This window comes from Chroicocephalus ridibundus, chromosome 1 (genome assembly GCF_963924245.1).
Source record: "Chroicocephalus ridibundus chromosome 1, bChrRid1.1, whole genome shotgun sequence".
Taxonomy (NCBI): Eukaryota; Metazoa; Chordata; class Aves; order Charadriiformes; family Laridae; genus Chroicocephalus; species Chroicocephalus ridibundus.
Window position 1 is genome coordinate 203,212,179 of NC_086284.1, and position 23,343 is coordinate 203,235,521.

At 38.9% G+C, this 23,343-nt stretch overlaps 1 protein-coding gene across 3 annotated transcripts in view; it reads right to left on the reverse strand.

The window, feature by feature from the left end:
* Positions 1–812: 812 nt before the first annotated feature.
* Positions 813–23,343, reverse strand: part of GRAMD4 (GRAM domain containing 4) — an 82,964-nt gene continuing 60,433 nt past the window's right edge. Inside the window, exons 6-21 of one of the 3 annotated variants that reach the window (XM_063323384.1) lie at positions 22,213–22,345; positions 21,699–21,724; positions 19,898–19,989; positions 18,236–18,327; positions 17,186–17,234; positions 16,263–16,334; positions 14,855–14,898; positions 14,654–14,763; positions 13,205–13,359; positions 10,676–10,711; positions 9,858–9,875; positions 9,179–9,326; positions 8,616–8,709; positions 7,463–7,547; positions 5,720–5,788; positions 813–4,712 (exon numbers count right to left, since the gene is read on the reverse strand). In XM_063323384.1, the coding sequence (XP_063179454.1) occupies positions 4,611–4,712; positions 5,720–5,788; positions 7,463–7,547; positions 8,616–8,709; positions 9,179–9,326; positions 9,858–9,875; positions 10,676–10,711; positions 13,205–13,359; positions 14,654–14,763; positions 14,855–14,898; positions 16,263–16,334; positions 17,186–17,234; positions 18,236–18,327; positions 19,898–19,989; positions 21,699–21,724; positions 22,213–22,345 (1,325 nt within the window). In that variant the 3' untranslated portion in view covers positions 813–4,610. The remainder of the gene's footprint in view (positions 4,713–5,719; positions 5,789–7,462; positions 7,548–8,615; positions 8,710–9,178; positions 9,327–9,857; positions 9,876–10,675; positions 10,712–13,204; positions 13,360–14,653; positions 14,764–14,854; positions 14,899–16,262; positions 16,335–17,185; positions 17,235–18,235; positions 18,328–19,897; positions 19,990–21,698; positions 21,725–22,212; positions 22,346–23,343) is intronic. The other 2 variants (XM_063323385.1, XM_063323386.1) reach the window with 2 other exon arrangements.

Below are 23,343 nucleotides of genomic sequence, written 5' to 3' on the forward strand. Positions count from 1 at the left end.
TCCCAGACCGATCTATTTCAGCTGAGCAAAACATAGAAAGGAGTATTGTAGAGGCAAACAAATAGGTCTGGATTAGATGGCCAGGCAGCTCACTGCCCGTATTATGTTCCTAACCACAGACAAAGGCCCCTGTACCCAGTGACCGCCAGCACTGTGCAGCAAGCCTCCCTGGCACGGAGCATGGATAAAGAAGCCCTGCCATTTATCCCCAGCGGGGTTAGAGGTTACACAGAAACACAGCCAAAAGCTCGGCAATTAGGTACGTGTCGGCGCGACCCATGAGGTGAAGCGACCGCAGATGCTGCGGAAGAACAGCCATAGCTGGATGTGAAACGCTCCTGCTGAGCACACCTCCTACAGACCTCTGGGGTGGCAAAGGGTGTATCCTCACCTCCAGTGCCCACCTCAAGCACAGGCTGCAGCCATTTGTTTCGTGGAGGAGCTCTGGAGACAGGAGTTTGTGATCCTATGCACAGCCTCGGGTCACCCACACCCTCTGGCAGTGGCAGCATCTCAGAAATCACCAGTTGCTTTTTCATCCCTTAAATTAACCGTATGATTACAAAGTGACAGATGTACTTACAGACAAAGATCTTACCAAAAATATATATATACACTTTCCAACACAGTAACAGGATTATTTAAAATAAAAGCATGTTCCTTCAAAAGCAGTGAGAAACAAAACCCACCCGCCCTCCCCCCCAGTGATGGACTCGAGGGGGCTACGAATCTGCCAAAAAGCACCAACTCACCTCGTTTCAAGAAATCCGACATAGTTTTGAAAGATAAGTTATTAAAGTTTGTAAAAAGTGTTAGCACAAAGCATTTTTAGGTTTATTTAAATAAAAATTATAATTTATACAAGACTTTTTAAACAAACAAGATTTTCTTAAAAAATGTACAGGGCAAATCATTTCATTATTTCAATTCTTCATACAGTATAAGTCTTTTGTCAAACAAAAGTTACACTGATAATGAATTATTTACAACTTCAAAATATAGACTCAAACTTCAGACATAAAAATTTTAACATCCATTATATTTCAATGATTAGTAGAAATTAAACATCTGCCAAAATGTACAGAATTCAATAAAAACTACCAGTGTTTTTAATACAAGTTTAAGTAGCCAAAAAAAAGTACATCCTTTCATCTCTTCACGATCGGGTAAAATCTCTTTTCTCTTTGTCTGCAGGAACACGGGTAGGGATTTGCTGCTGGCGTCCTGTGTGATGTTGCTACTAATTAAGAGCTTGTTTCATTCAATCTTGCCTCACAAAAGCTACAGTGCACAGAAAGGCATGATTTCATATTTCAGCTTTTTTTTTCCTTTTGAATTTAAATGGTCACCGATAAAGAATTAAAGCAGTCAGTTTTCATCTCCCTTTTTTTTTTCCTCTTTAAAAAGGGACTCAAACTAACCAATGCACTTCTAAAGAAGTTAAATCCAATTACACGTGAATGATCCAGCAATGAACCACAGACATCAACAGAATTGCAAATATAAACAGCAAACAGACAGACAGAATGACAAGAACATCACTTTCTGCTATTAGAAAGTAGCACTTTACATTAAGTGGTACGAGCCAGCCTGTTACTGAAGTACAGCAGACTACACTGCAAAACTACGTAAGAAGATTGGAATTTAAGGTGAACTTCAGTGTAATTATACAAGTCAAGTATGTATTTACTCCCTGCCCATCGCCTCCCGCGAGGGTGCAGCAGGAGGACGAGCACAGGGTTATCTTCTAGTGTCTCCGATGTTACGTACACCACAGGAGCAGTCAATGGAGCAGGAACCTGGACAACCCAACGTAAAGTGCACTTTGCAAAATATGTACATAGATGTTTGTCAGTTATATTACAACTCTATTTAAAAAAAAAAAAAATCCAGTCTGTTTCCTATATATTAGAATGAAACAACATTGCATTGCAGTTTGCACCAGGTTTACTGCTTTAAGAATTGTTAATTTTTATGTTCGCACTCTTAAAAGTGTGGATTAATTTCAAACGTCAACACATCAGATTTTGTAAGAAGTTTCCAATTTCTTTCTCCAGAAAAAAAATTTTAAGAGCATATTGTACGCATGAGGCATTCCAGTCTGGGAAAAGGGTAATGATCTCTTTTCTCTGTCTCCAAAGGTACGGTTAATGGTCCTGGCACCGCCAGCATAGGACTTACAGCTCCTCCAGGAACCAGAAATCCAGGACAACCCTATGTGCCAGGACTAACCAGTGAAGGGTGGGAGCAGGAGGAGGTAATAAGTGCAAGTCAACTGATTTCCTACTGAAACTGCTGTCATGATCAGAGTGAAGGTATAAATTACACTTGAAAAATGATACAAAAATAAGAAAAAGAGCATGCTCTTTGTAAAAAATATAGTTTTGTGTTTCTTCAAAAAAAAGGATAACCTTAAACACACCCAAGGGATTTTGTTCTTAAGACAAAATGAATGAATCTGATTAAGATTTATATAACATTAAGCGATTTTAATGCCTATTTGTTAGCCACACTTACTATTCAAGGAAGCTTCTGGAAAGGAAAGCCAAATGATAATACACAGCAATTAAAAAAAAAAAAAAAGAGATTAATTGATTTTAAAGTAGGTTTGATGAGAAAAATTTAAGATGGAGGATTTTTACTTAAACATAAAACCTGCACGTGTAAAGTGAAGAAACTGTCAAGCCACATCCATATTAGATGGTGGTAAAATGGATTTCACACCAGCTTCACTTACGTTTTACGTTTTCAGGCCCTGAGTTACACCAACCTAAGGAGGTGTTAGAAAAGCACCCCTTTTTCAGGTCACGTAAAGACACGGTCAAGTGCTACTCTAAAGGGAGAACTCAAAAATAGCATTTTAGCCATTCTGGTGGATTCTCCCCCATTCGTGTTCACATTTCCACCCAGGGCACAGAGTTTTACCCCGGTAGCGTTTCACTTTACAACACACAACCAAGTCATAATATTCAACAGTGTTTCTTCATTTCAGGTTCATATCACGCCTCTTCACGGCCAGACTGAAATAAGGTTTGTACAGTTTGACTGCCACCTTCTTCATCACTGCTGCATTTGGTGAGAGATAGTTTTTAATTAAACTGTGCTAAGTGTTAAAGACCTTTTGGTGTTTGTCTCCCCTCTCCCTCCTTCATTTTACCCCTTTCCCTATAAAGAAAGAAAATTCTTGTTTAAAAAAGAGAAAAAATATCCATGAAATTAAGTCTCATTTTTACATAAGAATTTGCATCTCCATTGCCTTTTTTGGGGACGTTCATATAATGTCTGGAGTCATCCACACAACTCAAAAGACACAGCAAAGGAAAAGACATATTGGAAGGCTTGGCATAACTCCTACTGTGCTTTCATGAAAATGCAAATAAGATTCTAAACCTCTCAGATGGGTGCTATTATATAGAGTATAAAAGCTTTCTTATATTAAAGACAAAGGTCAATATGTGCTTTGCTGCTAAAAAGGCCTGAGAGAGTTTAGAGAAGGAGCACAGCCTTCCTGTTTTACCTGGCAGTTGGGTTCGATTGTTACTAAAATTTAATTTTGCAAGGGGAGAGACAGCAATATACCAATGCCCCTCAAATTACGCTTTGAAAAGGAACTAGTGCTTTCAGCTGCTCTCTTCTAGTGTTATTGTATTACAAGGTAACTCCAGACAAAAGCCAATTTAAAAAGAAAAGAAGAATCATGTCTCAGTTTAGTTTCATTATTCCCACCTCCCCTAAGACAAAAAGCCTGCAAGTCTTTAATGCATTAACATACAAACACTTTGTACATACAACATGTACAGTAGTTGAGCCCTTCCATGGCAAGTATCTACAGAAATACAAATATACGATGCCTAACATTTTAGGAACATTTTGGTGCCCTCTTTTATAAAAAGTATCTGCCTGCCTTCCTTCCTCTTACTTTGGTTTATCAGGAAAGGAAGATATAGTTACAAACTTTCTCTCCAATTCATTGTACAAGCAATTTAAATGTCTATGCAGGAAAAACTGAACGTAAGCAAACCGGTAAAATACCCTTCTGCAATGCAAGAATTAGCAAGAAGGAGTTATTTTAAGTGCAGTTATAAATATGGAAATACTAAGGATGATAATACTTCCTTGGTGTCGCCGTCAGTTTTAATAAAGAACCCAATTAAAAACTCTGAGCTGTAGAAAGAGACTTCAGGCTGCTGCAGTCATCATTCTTACATCTCGGGGAAAAATAACTAAGACAAAGGGACAAACATATCCCTCGTGATATCAGTAGCGTTAAAGGGATCAATCTGTTTCACTTTGTTATTTAGTTAGCTCTCCAAGTATCTTCCAAGCTTTTAATGTCAGTAAATAAACATTAAAAGTGCTTAATGTGCAAGGCTAATAGTGATGATAGCACTTTCACCGTTTTGTTTCATTTTGTTTTTTCTTTTTTTTTTTTACAAAAACCTTAAAAACAAACATGAAGGCATATATAAAATACACTTGATTTATGTAACAGATAGAATATAAACCACCAGACAAGAAAAATTATTGCAAAATAGATGAGGATGTTCATTTTTTTTCACTACCAAGTTGTAAAATAAGAAAGTTTCCTTTAGATCTTCTAAGGTAAGATACTAGCTCTCACTGCTTGATGATGCAGAGGTTATTTTCACATACTGGTTGAAAATTGTCTCAAAAGCTTCATCTCTGTGTACCATGGCACCAAACACCAGAGGCTGAATGACAGAAAAAAAAGATCACGTCAGTCTGGAAAAGAAAAATCTTCCTCTAAGTATAGTTTTGGCCAAATCAATAGGAACAGGTGATGAACTGTACTCAAAGTCCATTAACAAAGACATAAGAATCTTTTTTGCTACTAAATCCTTGGATATATGGCAGATTTTCTAAGATTTTTTCACTTCTCCATCTTCTTCTTAAAACAACTATGGCATAAAATGAGCATTAGCAGCGGAGAACACTTCAACCCTCTTTCCTCTCCATCTGCTCAGTGCATGATTGACCTCTGCCTTCACTAAAGATTTTTTGAAGTCTTTATCAGTGTCTCTGTTGCGGCTCATAGAATATTTATTTAGGTAGATGAATACTTTCAACCTTGTAATTAAGAAGTAGTTCTCAATATTACACAACAGGCAGAAAGCCTGGTACCACGGTCCTGTGACTTGGAGAAAAGTTATTTATAGGTGATTAGTTTAAAATAAGGTTCAGTCATATGTTAAGAAAAGCTTCAGTCGCCCAAAGGGTATTTGAGGCTTAGAGAAGCTTAAATCTTTAGCACCACAAGACTGAAACAAGACAACTGCATCTGAGTGTCAGGCCCTTCCATCCCAAAGCCTCCTCACCCGCAGATACTCTCAAACCACCAAGCTTTTCGTTCCAGACTGCACGGCAGAGCAGTCACCGTGCTCCTGATGAACGACGCTGGGGAACAGTCAATGGAGGATGTGAAATAATGAAGCAAATCTTTCTGAAGTGTTACAGTAAAATAGTCCAGATCCAGTGGAACAAGCTAATAGTTTAAATTAAAATTCCGAAGACAAATATACAGAACAATAGACAACTGAATTTAAAAACCAAACAAACAAAAAACCAAAAACAAAAACCAAGAACAAAACCCCACTGGCATAAGGCAAAAAAACCCCCTTTATGTTGGTGCTAGCCAGAGAAGGAAGACAAAAAGGACATAAAGTCAAGCACAGCAATACAGATACAGCCAGCTACTTACTTTTTGTGTAGATGGTGTTGATACAGCAATACCCATCCCTGATCCCGGGAGAACAGAGAGCACTTTATACTAAAAAGGAAAAACAGAGAGCAAAGATACCTTATGTCCTGAACAACTGCAAAAGGTGCTAAGAAGGTTACTCAACTCGTCACCAGTGTGTGTATCCTCCCAGTCACAACTAACAGACCTCTGTTAAAAACAAGAGGAGGACAGACGCTGTTCTTTGACCCCGGAGTCAATGGGTACAGCATCGCCCGTACAGCGAGAACCTGACCCTCCTCTTCCTCCCATGCTCCGCGGTGGCACCCAATCTGCCTGCCTGAACCGTCCCCATCCCTGAACCGAGCACACCGGTACCACCACGGCGCATGTGAGCTGGCCCAGCCACGACGGCAGGGACCATGCCTGCAGCTGGATGGTGAGGGCAGACAGTACGGCCCGGCCCCACCTGTATATACCTATGTGAGAGTGTGCCTGTGACCATCACCTACGGGTTTCCCTAGAAGTAACATTCATCCACTGTTTAAAGGAGCAGCAAGCAGACCAGAAAAAAGCTTCTTTTTCAAAATTAAATAGACAAACAGGGTATGTATAGGCTGTTTGTGTTTTTTTTTTTTTTTTTCTTTTTCTTAAGAAAGTCTGTGATGCTAAGAAGGAATATAGTTGGCTGAACTGGGGAACATCCCCAAGGGGGAAGAGACCCCAAGTCTGGCCTGTGTTTCCCACCCCCAAATAAACTCAGGCATAGTATTTTTTTATGCTTGGCTGGATGATCTCTGTCTCATCTTCAGTAAAAAAGCTACGCAGATGCCAAAGGACCTGTATGGCAGTAAAGACCTACTAAACAACGAGCCAGCATTACTTCGACTATGATGTTGAAAACCCATCAATATGAATTATGAATTCCAACGGGAATGTTCAAGTTTTGCATAAGTTGTCTGCTTTATAGACGTGATATAAATAGAAGGAACTCATTTGAAAATCTGGAGGTATTTAAGCAGCAGACATCGGGCTGAGGTGTTTCTTTGCACAGCATGATTTAGTTTGTGGCACTCCTAGACACACGGCATAGTAGAAAGCAGGGGAATCTGCATTTAAGAGTACAACAAGTTCAGAGAGAGTAACAAAAAATGACATTAAACACCACAGACAGTGGTGCAAGGCACCAATAGAGCCACTGGTGACTGCAGGCTGATAAAACTCGACCAGAGGAAGGATCACATTGTACTTGCCATGCTTCTAACCATCTACTTCTTGACTCTGTTAGTGACGGGACCCCAACTAGATGAAACTCCAGCCCGATCCAGTCTCGCTATTCCAATGATTTACCTTCCTCCACTGACAATAATCCCTCATCTCTCCGAGGCATCTACTTTTAAGATGGGGCATCTACCAATATCAACACCCAAACTGAAGTTAGTATTTACACAATTCCTGCTAACAATAAATCTTAAAGCCTACACAGCTCTAGTCAATGCAGAGGTTAAGAAACAACACTATTTTTAAAATAATTCAGGAGTGTAAGGGTTTAGTAAACTACTTTGTTTTCATAGTCATAGTGAGTTTGCTTGTGCTGAGTCCAAATGGCTAAACAAGCAGTTCTGGGAAACATACTTGATCAAAAAATTACATTTTACTTATAAAAATTATCAATGGTATGCTTTTTCAAAATAACATAAGCAGAAGAGCAAAATACGACCAGCTGAACAGAAAACCAGCTTTCTCCCCTATCTGCAGACATACCTTTTGAATATCCGTTATATCCGTTAGCTTTATAACTTTATTTCTTTTAGATGAGCCGGATTTGGAGCTTTCAAAGCATAAGTAACTGGAGACAAGGAAAGAAAATGCTCATTTTGATACAGTATTCTAAAATAAAGCTCTTAATATCCCTCCTGCCACTTACGAAGTTTAAAATCTCACAGGTTAAACTCAGCTTCAAAAAAAAGAAAGAGTCACGCAACACGCAATTCAGCTATGGCTTCTAATTTAGAGCAAACATTTGTAAACTCTAGCAACTGGCTAATGTGTCTGAAAGCCCAGAAAATACAGCACGCGGACACAGAGAAAATCCTGTATTTATATTACTGCACCGAATGGTTAAACTTGACAAGCATTTTAAAGACATGGGAAGCATGTATATCCTTAAACAGTTGAAATACCAAATCTCAAAAGGCTTATAAATCTTTTACCATCCTAAAAGAAGATTAATGGAAAACGCTGCATTAGTTTCATGTTTATTGTGATGCAGACAAAAGCTCAGATTTCTGAACGCTGGAGAGTGCTCTCCATCACTAGGTGACATTGCATACAGATGAGTTTTACTTCCATTCATTACACTCCAAAGGAATTTCAGTGCAAGACGCAAACAGCAGTGATGATAGTTATCCAGCCCTGGGAGGCTGGGGGGTAAGTAAGGATTAAAAAAAAAATGGAAATCAAGTACTAGTTTTGAAACCAAGGCTTGAATTCCTATTTTCTTTTTGTTGCGCATTGTTTCAAGGAAGATATACATTCAATTTGACTTAAAAAAAAAAAAAGAAACTAAGAATATTTGCCAAATAACCATTGATCACAACTCTCCAAACACACTTAGCTTTTAGGCTTCTTCTTTAGTATATATTTAGTGTGTTATCCACATCAAGAACTGCAGCTACTAACAACTGACTACTCTCCATTCCTACACAAGCCTTTCCAAGGCAAAATCACATTTGTTAAGCATTACCACGCCCCAGATTCAGCTCTCCCTCTCCTACAGTGCTTTCTTCAGGTTTTATAGCACCATGAAAAGGCATTTTTGTTTCAAAATATTGTTAAAGGATTACTTTTAGATTCATGGGGTTTTAATGTCTGTTGCATTTCCCTCTTAACATATGTGTAGAGTGCAATAACTCACTTTTCTGTGACATATAGAACTCCATTTCTGATGTAGTCTGTAGGCATCTTCCTATCTCTGTTAATCAAGCAACAGCGCCAGCCATTTTCACACACTGAAAAAGTCATAACAAGAAATCTTACATTAAGAAAAAGAAAGAGACAGGCATAATCCCCAACAGTTTCCTTATAAAACAGCAGAAAACACTGAAAATTAAACTTCAGCTACCTAAACCTAAAAGTGTTTAGAAAGAAAAGCCTAAATAAGGTGGTTTTAGGCATCATAACATTTGTTTTAACACTAGTTTTTAAGAAACTCAAAACAAAAACCACACACAAAATCATTCCCTTTAACTTGACTATTCCATTTGTATTACCACAAAAGGCACAGCAGGCTGTGCATTCTCTTAAAGAGCGGCAAGGATGTGGAATGAAAGACACTGTCTCCATTCATCCTAATTTAAAGCAAGCCTTTTTAATCAAATGCTTATACCTGTACATTGCACAGAAAGGGAATTCGACTTTAAACTGTTCTTGGCTTTTTAGAAAATATTCTACCAATGTAGCCTTCCTGTTGCATAATACCTGCCAAAGGACGCTCGTTTTCCGACAGGTTAAAAACTTCATGGAAATTCCCCCTCTTGGTGGTATGAAAACGACTTGTGTCTTCATCTTTGCTTATTCCAGTTGGGGTGCTTGAGCCCACGTAACTTCTGGATGCTGCTGTTTGAAGCTGCAGAAAAAGAAACACAATTCCAAAATCTGAACAGCAACATTGAAGCTGCGCTCTTAAAAATCACTTCGCTAACTATTCTTCCTAAAAAAATCTGTAATGCAACAATTTTCACTAATTACTTCAATAAAGTTAACTTAGGACTATTGCACTATACTATTGCTATAGCTCAAATCTCTAATATGCTATCTGAAGATCACCTTTCAAAGTGCTGCCCTTTGATGGACGCCCTTTGCAGGGGTGAAAGCACATGGTGCTAGATGTACCTATCCTAAAATACCATTTTTCTACAGTAAAGGGTATATCTGAGTAGACACAGCTAAGTCACTGCACACAACTCCAATTACTATACTAGTGAGACTAGTAACAGTTAGTATATTATCAATACTTGGCTTGTCTTCAAGAGACAGACCAAGCCCAAAATATTATTGCACAAGAGCAAACAAAGAAAAAGCCACACAAAACTGCATCAGCTCATTAGTAACACAGATGCTGAAATTGAAAGGAAGTTTTCCACGCTACGATCCATACCTTTTCATGCCCTGACAGCTAGCAGGAAAAGAAACAAACAACACAAATGTGACAGTGACAAAAGAAAAAAAGTGAAGTCTATTTAACAGTATAATATATAGAATAAAACATGAACTGAGTGAAGCTGCAAGATCTTGCTCACAAACCAAGAGACTACACACAATGAATGCAATTAAAAAAAGAAGAGTTATCAGTGGTTAGAGCACACCAGTTCAGTTTATTCAGGTTGCGTTAGAGCCATTGATCTTTCCTTTGCTTTGAAGTTGCACTGAATTTTGAGTGTGTTGACACGTGAAATAAAATTGGAATGGTTGTCAGCATCCTTTGGGGTGGGGGTGGATAAGATAGCATGGAGTTCTTACAACCAAAGTACTTGAGTAAAATCTACTTTTAAGCAGAGCTCCTGAACCACAGGAGACTGCCCTGGCAAAGAAGCCTTGCTTCTGGAAGGATGGTGGGCAGTTGCTTTTGGAAAGCTTGCCTGCACTTGGCTTCTTCATCTTGGTGGGGCACCACACGATTCCAAAGGCTGGCTTTTGTCATCGAAGCATAAACAGCTCCGTTCTTACACATGCAGTTAAACAATTGGCAAACTGACAACATGCAAGCTCAGGACTAAGCCCTTCTTCTGTAAAGGCCTGATGCTGTTGGAGGCCAACCGGCCTCTGCTGCGTTTTTTTTGCTTGTAAGTTGGCAGCACTCAACACTTTGCAGGATTTAGCGCTAACAAAAGCCATCCAAAGCAAATGAAAAAATGCGCACTGCGATCGCTGACTAGAAACCAGACTGACAAAACAGGCAGAGCAGAGGGTATTTACCATCCAGCTTTTAGGGTAACTGTAATACAACGATGCCTCGGGGGAAAAGAATAAAGAAAGTTGACATGGAAAGCAAATGGTTGGTGATAACTGTACTATTGCTTCAGTTACTACCCTTTTGTGGAGCCCTTAGCAATGACTGAGCCCCTGGAACCAAGAAAAATAATTGCTTCTCCAGCAATTTGTGTACAAGTAGAGATCAGATGAATTTTTTGGAAGGCTTTTTTGGACAAGTTATTTGGCTTCATATGCACATAACCAGGTGAAGCTCCATGGCGCAAAACATACAAAAGGTCAAGGCAAGAGGTCTAAAACTTTTTGGGTTGGAATGAGGATTATTCTTGCTCTCTGCTATACTGCTTCGTACCTATCCATTATATAAAGAGATTAAAAACAGGTGTTTAAACTTCAGTATACCACATGCCATACGGTGGCTGAAGATTTGAGAATGTTTGGCCCTTACTTCTAGTCCTTCCTAACACAGGCAAATGTTTCCTCTGCCCTTAAAAAAGCAGCTAATTTACCCGTAACCACCCAGGCTTGACACAACCTATGGTTGATTACTACAAAAAAGCATTGCATCCAATTCTGATAAGCCTTAAATGTAACTGGAAATGACTGGATTTGTAATGCTGGAAGAGCCCTGACTGTCTAAAAACGTCACCAACAACCTGGAGGTGGGAATACCTGGAGGTATTCCTTTTCACTTGATCTGTCACCAGCTTTTGACATACAACCTTTACCCATCTGATACTGTTGTCAGGATTGTTCTCTAAGGACACGGGGTCAGAGTGGTGGTATAGGCAATGAATATTGCATTGTGTCTAGGTTTACGGTGTCTTGTATGCTGTTTAATGATAAGAAGTCAAAGCAAAAGCACGTGTGCTGGAACTACATGTTTTTGAACTCTGCCTTTTCTATGAAAAAAATCTGAAACCTATTTGGTTTTTACATTTTTGTAGAAAAATCTACTTTTTAGACTGTGAAGCTCCCAGAAATCTCTCAAGGGGTAAGAAAGTGTGTCTGAAATTATTGAGACCAAGTTAATGTTTTCAAAGACATTTGGAAGCAGATAATGCAGCTGCACATCCTTTCCAGGCAGACAAGCCAAGCCCGTCAAGTCAGACACAGTAGAACCAAAACCCTGGTCTACTTTGTCAAAACTTAAGCCATAAAGAAAAGCCAGAAGGCATAATTAGTCTTTAAGTTTATGGATTCAAGTTCAGCAATTCAGAGCCCTTCCACCTCTAAGGCAGATTAGTGAGACCCAGCAAGAAGCTGCCGCCACCACCACAGCGTGAGAATGATAACCTGTAAACTCAAGAGGCACAGAAACTTTTAAGCCCATCTTCTGCAAGCAAGAGAAATACAGGCTACGGATGGTTCTGTCCAAGCGCTCATTCACCTCTCTCGTCCCTTAGAAAACAGGAGCAAAAGACTCACATTCAGTAAGAGATTGTATTTGTCTTCTATTTCCTTCTGAAATACTCAAATTATGCTGCAGTTATCATTTTACCACCAACTGCATCATCTCCCCCAGAACTCTGTATTTCTTCTTTTTCTTCTTTTTGACAGGTTAACAACCGAGGGTTCAAGTGTTTAACCCTCCTGCTCTCCAGTTGTGCATCCAGGCCGAATTATCGCTGTCTTGCACATTTTAGTCACGGAGTTTATGACAGTGCTCAGATACCCCACGAATGCAACTAGATATTGTGATTGGAGGCATTAAGCAAATGCTAAAATGGGATTAGACTGAATTTTTATTACTGGCATTTTTTTAACTAATCAACATTGACAAATGCAGGGATATGGAAAAGCGTGACTTGCTTTTCAGCGATCATGTCAAGCCCCAAAATAATTTGCAAAGATGCACAAAACACAACACTTACAGATTTAACTATGAGATTTTAAGAACAGAAGAATTTACTGTTGGAATACCAGCATGGTGAAAAGTCATTTATGACAACCTGCTAAAAGGTCACCTAATACAAATAACCATAAGACATAATGCCTACAACTATAAACTTATTTATTACCTCTGTTAAGGCTTATCCCCTTAGTAAGCTGCATATTATACTCACGCCTTTTTTATTTATTTTTTTTAACTAACTGTTCTTCAATCTCAACAAGCATCTGAATTTCCACTGAAAAAAAATGTCTGAGAATAGAGAAGGGGAATACAAAAAGAGTAAATTTTGACAATAAAATCACACAGAATGTATGCTACAGAAGTTGATATGAATATGGATGGTGTTATTTTTGTGTGTTTAGCTTCATATGATTTCCAGTATATGTATATATATTGATAGACACATTTTGATAATAGATTCCTTTCATATAAGAAACAGAATCCATATAAAAATTCTGTGGATCTTGAAAATAATAAAAAAATAGAACTAACATTGACTGTTAGGATTTAATTAACCTTCCCTTTAATGTGCTCTAGTCACTGGGGAAAAGGGAAAGGGAGAAAGGGATCTGATTTTCAGATGTTGAGAACAGAGGGACAAAAAGATTTATTACCCTTACCCGTCTCGACACTGTAGCATTAGACCTTTCTTTGAGCTGAGGATCTGTTGGGAGACTTGTCCAGATGATATAAGGAGTATCATACTTAGCTCTTAGTCTGGGGCATCGTTTGAAGATAAAATCAATAAGGAAAAACTTGATTCCAGCATAGAGTCCTGAAAAAAAGGTCACTTTAGTAGGCACGTTGAAGGAGCATAAAGAACATCACTGTTTTGATCATGTTTTATCAAATTCACGAATGGAACCAAATTCTATATCTTTGGTCATAGTGCTAAACCATTCTCTTGGTTTTAATATTTTAATATTCTGATTCTTCTTCCAAAGACAGGAAATTATTTTTCTTTTCGTCTCCTGCCCAGATTCCTTCCCCCCCATCCCCAGTTCTTTTAAACCACTTAGGTAGCTTCTCATTATTCAGAAGAACATTAAAATAATTCAAACATACATTCCTTATTACCAGAAGCATTCTGAAAACATGATATACTTCCAAAACAGAAAACATGCCAGAGCACTCAACTCTGCAGCGCCTTGCAAGAATTTAAATGGCAACAGAGGGCTCTCATGTACTACATTAAACTCTATCTTCCAGTAGTACAGTATGTCTTCTTATCATATCCAAGATATTTCCTTGCATTCTGCCAGATTAAAAAGGGCTTGAAATACTCTCTCAAAACTTCACTGAATGCAATTCAGATCTCTTTCTAAGAGTCAGAGTAAAAAGATAATTCCTCACGCATCTAATTCAATTGCCACATCAAGCACACCTGCATTTATGTTCAAGCTAACACAAATTGAAGTTCAGTGCCGATAAAAGTAATATTCATTTGATTGTATCATTACTTTAATAAAAAAAAAAAAAAAAAAGAGAGAATTCTTGGTTCACAGGATGTGGCTTCACATCTTAGAGAAAAGATACTGTCATCCTGTAGTGAGAAAACCCTCTTTTCCCAATTCCTAGCTGAGACTTTAAGTACCTGCAGCTTCACTCACAGTAATCTGTTCATTTTGTCCAGTCTATCCTCCAAGTTTTACAAGTCGTCCCATTAACCCTTCCATTTTTTTCCAGCCCTGTCATCTTCATGCCTGTTATGTGATCCCACATATTTAATTTGCAGGAACAGTTGAGCAAAAAAAAACCCCAAAATACAGGATTTCCCAGAAGCCTTACAGCCGACAGTCTGAAGAGCTCTGCTAATAGCTCGTCATAAACTTCCCCTCTTCAAGAAGTGAATGCATTATCCAGTCTTTTTCTATTATATTATGCATCCATTGATGTTTTTCCAAATGAACGTGACAAACAATACCCATCACAATGAAAATACTTCGAAATGCTGCATTATTTATTAATGCAGGCTTTTCTTAAACTCTAAAATTCTCCCTCTAAAGATCATGTTAAGTTTTAACACATTAAGTCTAGACTGTAACAGGTCAATTATTTATTGTGTTTACCCATTGCAAGTCCAATAATCCTGTAGGGCAAAAAGCAGGATGCGATAAAAGCTGCCCATAGAGTAATGTAGAGCTTCTGTGTTATTTCTGGCTGGACCCACATGAACAAGCTGAAAACAAAAAAAGAAACAAAATTTTATTACTAGACATTGGTCAAGTCTTGTTTTAACAGGAAAAAAAGACTCACGTCAGATAACTTACTTTTTAATTTTTTCCAGTATGTCTGCCATCTTGCCAAAAAGGTTCTGCATAAGAAGCAAGAGAATTAAAACCAAGTCCTGCACTATTTTGGTTTTTTTTTCCACATAACAGAAACCAACAGAGTTATCTTACAGAATAAGCAATTCCCAGAAGTGATTTTTTAACTAATTTTTATCCATTTATGTACTTCACAATTGAGTAAATACAGAAAAGGATAGGAATACTCTACGACTTCCATCTAATTTAACATCTTGTTCTGTAACTCATGATTGATTGTTAGAAGTGAAGCAGCTATTTGACCCCACTGTCATGAGTGGAAAGTGTTTACATCACTGCAAAAATTTTAAATTAACCTGTCAATCTAAAGTTACGAGCTTCTGTCAGTAGGCAACAAAATGGGAAGTTTCTTCACACGTTTTGAGCACTGAAATTTCAGGAAATGGTTACTGAGTTCATCAAGTGTTGGACTGTTAGCTTCTTTGGAAACACACCACTATCAGGTTTTTGTAATACAACCGTGGAGTTGCTAGATTCCACGTCATTCCAACAACTGTTGATGCAAACCGACCCCTACTCAGGACTAAGAGGGTTATTCTAAGAGCCATCTTCTCTAACCCATTCTTGCTGTCACAGCACCTGTAAATTTCACCTTCCCCATAAATTTCCAAAGGTATTCATATAAACACATGCACCACCACCACCAGCAGGAGGGAGATGAACATAGAGAAAGATTGGCAAGAAAAAGATAAGCTACTTCAGCAGCAGCACGTCATTAGACATGGCACAAGCTGCAGTTCAACGGGATGGTGGAGTCCCTCAGCTGCTGGGATAGCTCATCAAACTGATGGAGGTGGGAGAAAACCTTCCTTCACCCTCTCCCAACAACCAGTAGATTTCAGGGCTGGGGGTGGTGTTTAAAAGAGGCTATTTCAGAGATGCTGTACAAGCTGTTGAATTAACACACCTAAACAGACAGCAGCCTTCAGCTAAATCTTGAAGGAATAAGGTCTCCCACACCAGTTTTGTGACTAGCAGATTTGGTATATGGATCCACACTCCATTACATCGGCGTAAGATTCGCCACCTGATCTACATTATCAGAAGCTCATATGCATATATTAGGGGAAAAACTATCAGAAGCTGCTTCTGTTCCCCTCCAGGTCTCGCTCAGAGCCACGACCGGAGAACCTCAACCAGTTCTCTGAAGCATCGTGCCATTTCAGAAGCTCCAGGAATCTTACTGAGATCTCTACTGCTTGTAGGTATAAAGACCCCTATGCAAGAGAGGTATTGCTTGTTTGAGTGTTTGTTTTCACATGCTGCATAACAACGTTCTTTGACCACTTGGACTATGAACCTCCTTGTTTCTTAAGGAAGCAGATGGAGAGATCCGAGAGCAGCACAGTACCTGCGCCTTCTGAGCCACATCTAGAACAAGCTGAAACTTTTCAGACACGGTCAGGTCCTCTTTCGGGGGTTCCTTTGGCAAGAAAGAGACAACCCATTAATTTTCACCTCAGCTGAAACTGTTATTTTACAAAACTCCTCATGACAAGGCAACACCTCAAACTTCTTGGCAATAGACCTCTCACTTTAAACAGTCTCTAAATTTGCCAAGTTCCTCCCTTGTTTCAGATCTACTGTTCATGCTTTCATTGCTGGTTATCTTTAGTTCTCGAGGCTTTTGCCTCATGGTATATACAAACAGATTAATATGAGGCTGTGAAAGACACAGCAAGTCTTTGGAGCAGCATGGTTACAATGATTTTCGGTCTATGACCACATGCTTAAACTGACCTATTTCTGGTCTAGCACAGAAATGTCATTTTTGTTAGACGTTTTACATCTAGAACGTTTTAATTTATTTATTTAAATAGATTATTGACCTTTTAAGAGTAACAAAATTATCCTGGAAACAAGGCCTCAGTAAGTCTTAGTGAAAGGTCTGAAATTCAAAGAGCTCCATCTTACATTAATGTGTAAAATCCTTCCTGCTTAAAGCAGGGTATGCAAACATTAATTTCAAAATGTTACAAAGAAAACAGAATGCAAGGCTTCTTGAAGATCCCAGAAGATCTAATTTGTCCCAAGCTGGCATATTAACATTGATTCCAGAAATGGGATTCAAGTTTGGAACATTTTAGGGTGAAACATCCAAACCTAAGAGCGTTGTCAGTGAAGATTTCTAAATTGCAAGAGAAAGGAAAAAGTTGTAGTGTTTTTGCACTTCACTCTTCCTTCCTTTCACAAGCACCCACATGAACGCAGAGGAAGGTCTTAAAGGTGCAACTTTGAACGCAGGCATACAGGCCAGGCCGGTCAAACACCTACCACGGGTTCAGAAACTTCAGGCACAATGCTCCACTGTATTCTCCAACCCCTAGAAGTTATGGAAATAGTTAAAGAGAGCAAGTACTTCTTCTCCACCTGCCAACATGGATTATTTGTAAGAGGTTAAAGAGTAGGTTTCTGCAAGAAGTACTTATGGCTTAAAAAATAATAAAATAATACCCAAATCAACGAAGGAGCCACAACATAACAAAAGCACAAGTGGACAACCACAGACAACTTTAAAGGTATATATATTTAAGAAAAAATAAATATTAGCTAGGTAGACACTACACAATCACTGCTTGTGGGTTTTACAACATAAGTGAACTGTGTACACAGAGTAAATAATTAAGAAGATATTTTTTCCTATTTTTATTGCAAACAAAATTAGATCAACTTATTCAGGAGCCTATTTAATTCTAGCAACTTTCAGAGAATAGAGTGCCAGAGAGTAAGTACCAATGAAAAAGTCAGAAAATTATTTTAAAATATGCACATTAAGGTTCCCTCCACCATTTTAAGGGAAACCATGAGCCTAAAATAGCATTTTAAAAACATCCTCTCAGTACAGAAAACGTACATTTTAAAAAAAGTCTTAATTTTTAATAGAGACTGAAGTTACAAATGGAAGATATGTTGGATAAAGTATGCCAAGAGCTACTGAAAAAGGCAAAACTGCAATTCTAGGCCTAGGTGAAAATTCTCCCCAGGGAAAAGCAGCAGGCTTCAACATTTAAGGTGACATCCTCCAACCACTCTGAATGATGCAGGATTTTATTTTAGAATTTTAACGTGCTGAGGGATTTGTATGAGGACATGCAGCATCATTTGTGATGATCCAAGTCACAGGATACAAAGATAATTTGTTAGACTACTCAAAAATTAGAGAAATTGAGTAATAAAATTAACGATATTAGAGTTTGAATTTCACTTTGTTAGACTTAACTCACAACATTAGAAAAGGCAACAGTTTACAACTCAATGCAAGAATAATAAAACATCTTTCAAGCAAAGCGTTACAAGAGAATAATCTAGTATTTAAGTAAATACCTGGCTATGAGGTAATTTAGGGACAACCTCAAAATTGCTAAAAATAAGAACATAGGAATGGCCCAGCCATGCCATACAGCATTCATGTAAATCTGCAGATTAAGAAGAAGAAAAAAAAAAAAAGGAAAAAAAAAAAGAGAGATGTGGATTACAAACTGGGGTACAGTGAGCTGCACGAAATACCATTGCCCACTGTACTGTTGGTTCGGAATCATGCAAATCAGATCACAAAACCTAATAAATTTTAGCCACCCTGTGACTGACAACAGCACTGCATTCATTAATGTAATATTGAAACTAAGATTTAACCAAATCTCTAGATGACACTTAACTAGTTCTCAGCTGCTTGAGAGAGATTATTGAGTATTTCCAACACTGCGATTACATGAAGGGGTGGGGGAAGTAAACCCTAAGGTCTGTGAATTTGCTTTGTGACCATGATATGGTCTAACCTCACCTAAGGCAGTTGAAGCAATGGTATAGTAGAAGAGTTATAACAACTAGCCCCATACAGGGCAACAGGATAAACTCTCGCTCTATTATTTCAGGTCAATTAAACCACAAAATTTTAACCAACCTTAAAAAGATTGCAGAAAAACAGGTTTTATTTTACCTAACAAGTACAAACACAAAGTGCTTCAAAAGGTATTCTGTCCCTACCCCAGCTTCGAAAAATACAGAGACTACAGCCTCCCTGCCAAGGCTTTTTACTGATAACCCCCGAATGAAGCACTGCTCTGTCTCCAACGTCCCAGAGCGTTCTGAGCAACAGCTGAAATTCCTTCGTTCAGCTTTTATCTGAAGAATGGGTTTGTCAGGAGAGGCGAGAGAAAAATCAGTAGATTAGGAGAAGGGACAGACACAGGGCACAGGGAGGGGGAAGTCTCGCCCTCAATATTCCTTCAGCTGTGTCATGCAAAGTAGCATTAAATAAGGCTCTATAACTTACAGGGAGGGATCGTTTAACGAAAAGGTCTGTGATATTTCTACCAAACAGGTTCATTCAGCTACAACTACTGGTAATAATTTCCTTCAATATCAAAGTGTTTCACATACACTGTGACCAAAAGAATTTAGATCATTTAATTAACAATTAGAAGGAAAAAAAAACAAATCAAAACTCCACTAAATAGTTATGTGGCATGCAAACCTCCTTACATAGCTTGAATGCTTGAATTTAGCTCACAGAGCCAGTGTTTGCACATGAAATGACACCCAAGTCAAGGCATTTTGTCTCTCATCAGTAAGTATGACCCTAACGAATGGCACGGAGCACGGATGGTGAATGATAGCTTGTCAAACATAGCCCCTATCATCACTTCAGCCCTAGACAACACGAGATTTTGCAGAGGCTGAAGTAACCACGAAATTACAGGACTGGAAGGCAGGAAACAAGAATCCAGATAACAATGCCCAGATCATTCTAAATTATTTTAACAGTTACAAAACTATGCTACAATAAACCCAGAATACACAATTTAAGTAGCTTTGAAATATAACTGAAGTGACAGCTACTGGTATTTTGCGTTAAATGAAATTACAGTATTTGGTTTGACTTAAACTGCAGCATAACCCCTGCTCAGTTATGGTAGTTTCAATGAATTTCAGTTAATAGTACATTTTAAAAGTCCTTACTACTCCTGGAGGAATAGAATAACTTACAATAAAGGCAATAGCAGAAGTGTAGATAGAATACCAGTCTGATAAGGCAGAAAGATTCTTCACAAAATTAGTAACAGGTTTGGCACCTCTCTCTAAACAGAAGCAGAGAAAAACACAACCGTTAGAAATAGCTGGCAGTGGTTAAATCTCTCGTAAATGACAAACAACCAAATTAGAAAATTAATAGGAATATTCAAGACATGTAAAGATAAAAAGGCTTATCCAAATTAAGAAAAATGAAACCCATCGATGAAACTGAACAACTTGGCCTCGGCCCATTGATCCAGCCTGTCCAGGTCCCTGTGTAGAGCCTTCCAACCTTCAAGCTGACTAACACTTCCACCCAATTTGGCACTGTCTGCAAACTTACTGAGGGTGCACTCAATCCCCTCATCCAGATCATTGATGAAGATATTAAAGAGAACCAGCCCCAGTACTGAGCCCTGGAGAACACCACTTGTGACCGGCCGCCAACTGGATTGAACTCCATTCACCACCGCCTCAAAGCTTTTTTACCACTTGGGCAAACTAGCAAGGCGACACAGGAAAACAGGAGAGGGGCTGCTGCAAGACCTTTGCTTTCTCTGTTGGAACACGTGGGTTTTGCCTTCCCTGCCAAGAAGCGACACAGCTTCGGTTGTGCAGGGGGCCCCAGGAGTACCCACCCTCATTTGCGGTACAGCTCACAACGCTCAAAGGCTTTCCCCTCAAGAGAGCCTGCGACTTGCTGTCCTACTTTGTTTGGCTTGAAATTCAGCTATCCTTGATATAATCCCTGTGGCAAGTGATTAAACAACTAGGACTAGATTTCCTTGAGTATCAGCAGCACAACCAAAGCAGCGGAGGAAGTAAGTGGAAGGGCATGTTCGAGGCACTGGAGGAGGTCACGGACTCGAGCATTGCTCCACCATCCTAGACCCAACCTGCAGGGAAGGTCAACACCTGGAAACCGCTGGTGACAACAGGGGTCTTAAGAGCAACCAAGGGTCTTGAGAGCTCTGGGTGGTTGTCAGGCACAGCTGGACAACAGGGATGTAGATTTTGTGGCTCACCGAGTGGAAGTTAAGAACCACCCAAAGCCCAAGCTTGATAGCGCTTTTTTTTTTTAAAAGCTATTCTGAAGGCAATGCACATCCACCACGGAGAACAGGTCACAAGTATTCTCCCAAATGAAACTAGAATGAATAGCAATATTAGAATAAGGAGAACAAAACTGACCTTACATGGAGATTACAGACCCTTATTTCAACTTTACCTTCCCCCCCTACAATAACTTAACAATTTGGAGCATCAGCCATTTTTTTTTTTCTGGCTGCGCAGAACTTTTCGAGGGCTTAACTACTTTGTTTAATCCACCATCTTCCATCCTCCACCTTCCAAAATAATTTACCAGCTTTCCAAGAGAAAGAAACGTGAGACATACTCGGGGAACACATCATCCAACACCTCCTTCTTAGAAAGCATAAGCTAATAGACTAGCAAACAAACTACAAGCAGCTCAGGCACCGGTGTATGAACACTCTTACTTTTGCCATTGGAAAAATACCCTGTTCTCATTCGTTACATGCTTACACATTTTAATTAACATTACATTTTTAGTTCAGAGATACCCTATGTAATTCAAGATTAAAGGCAAGCTTCTACCACTGTTCCTCTAAGTTCCTTTGCACTCCAAACACTAATTCAGGATTTAAGGATCATTTCCTCTTGTGAACTGGCAGAAGTATTTCAAAACACTGCAGCAATCCTCCCAATAGGGTTACTAAGAACTATTTTTACTTCCTCAAAATAAAACACTTACTTAATCTTCTCATATTTTCAGTCAACCTGAAAAATAATGGATAAAAACAACCTGTTAAATAGGCAAGTAGTGCACAGTTGTGTACATTTGGTCCCTGAAATACTGTTTAAAGTTACAAATTAGATGTTTGTGCTTAAAGCTTCATTCTTGGCTGTTATGAACAGTTTCTAGTAACTAATACAGCCTACTTTGCATCAGACCAAAAATTGAAATGTAAAAGCTCTCCAGCCTAACTAAGACTATGGCCACAGTTTTCAAGAGGCATATGATGGAACGTGGTAAATAATATAACTCTTATTCTACCTTAGACAGCAGATAAACTTCAGATTTCATGTTTTGGCCAAAGCATTCACAAACCTTTTGAGATGGTTTTGTACTTTCCGTTTTATTACTTCTAATGCAAACACTTGCTCAAACCATGTAAAAGGTTGCTAAAAAAAAATAGAAAAGAGGGGGAAAAAAAAGCAACTTGTAAAGAAGCCAACAATTTCTCGTAGTCACGTTACATATTTACCTTCTAGCACTAAGTGGCTCTTCTGTTTCCACTGTATTCTCTTCTGGCTGAAATCTGAAGTCCTCAACATACTCCCCAAATTTGTCACAAAACCACTTCTGGAGTCTCGAACAGACTGTGTGACTACGCTTATCTATAAAAAAGAAGCACTGAGTATCAGGGTAATACTAGAAGACAACTTCATACAAAGCCTGCCCCTGTTCCCGCACGCTATGCTTCATTGGGAAGCAGATTTGTACAGCTTTCCTGTCCTTCACCAACAGTCTTCATGGTAAAACTCACTATGCAGTTTCCTTCTGTCACTGCACTAAGTCTGGTAAAATAAAAAGGTGACTCCTGCTTTGCTGTAAGTACAGCACATGGAAGTATCTTATTACCAGAAGTACAGAGATTACTTAAACATCCTAACAAACGAGAATTTTTAGCAAACACTGTAAAAACATTTTCTGGTCAAGAAGTTCCTGTAAACAAGAGTGATGTAAATCTCTGCGCTCCTATTGTGCTGAAGGGTCACTTTGAGAAAAGCAAGTGGAAAGCAAAACACTCCTGAGCAGAGAGCAGGACAATCAACTTGCAGCCATGCGAATTTGACAGGAAAGGGAGGGGGAAACTTAAGCAAGATTCTGCAGGAGGTATTTTTATTACCACTTTCCATCCATTTACCCACTGTAAAGACTGTGTGTGTGTATATACATAAAAACCACACACGTTCTTTTTTCTAAAGTCAGGCTACAGAAGTTATGCTGTATGTGCCACTTTATATATACGGAATATATAGTCGTAGCAGTGTCTGGAAAGTCTTATATGGCAAAGTGACAGAGCACTGGAACAGGCTGCCCAGGGAGGCTGTGGAGTCCCCTTCTCTGGAGACTTTCAAGACTTGCCTGGATGCAGTCCTGAGAAATGTGCTCTAGGCAATCCTGCTCTAGCAGGGGAGTTGGACTACATGATCTCTAGAGGTCCCTTCCAACTCTGATGATTCTGTGATTCTGTGAAAGTAATGGCACACTTTCTCTCCTTCAGTTTCAATGGAAAAACATAACATAAATATATGGCTATGTGGAAATAATATGAGGATAAAAGCCTTAAGGTAGCACAAGTGAGAACAAAACAATCCCCTTTTGCTCTACC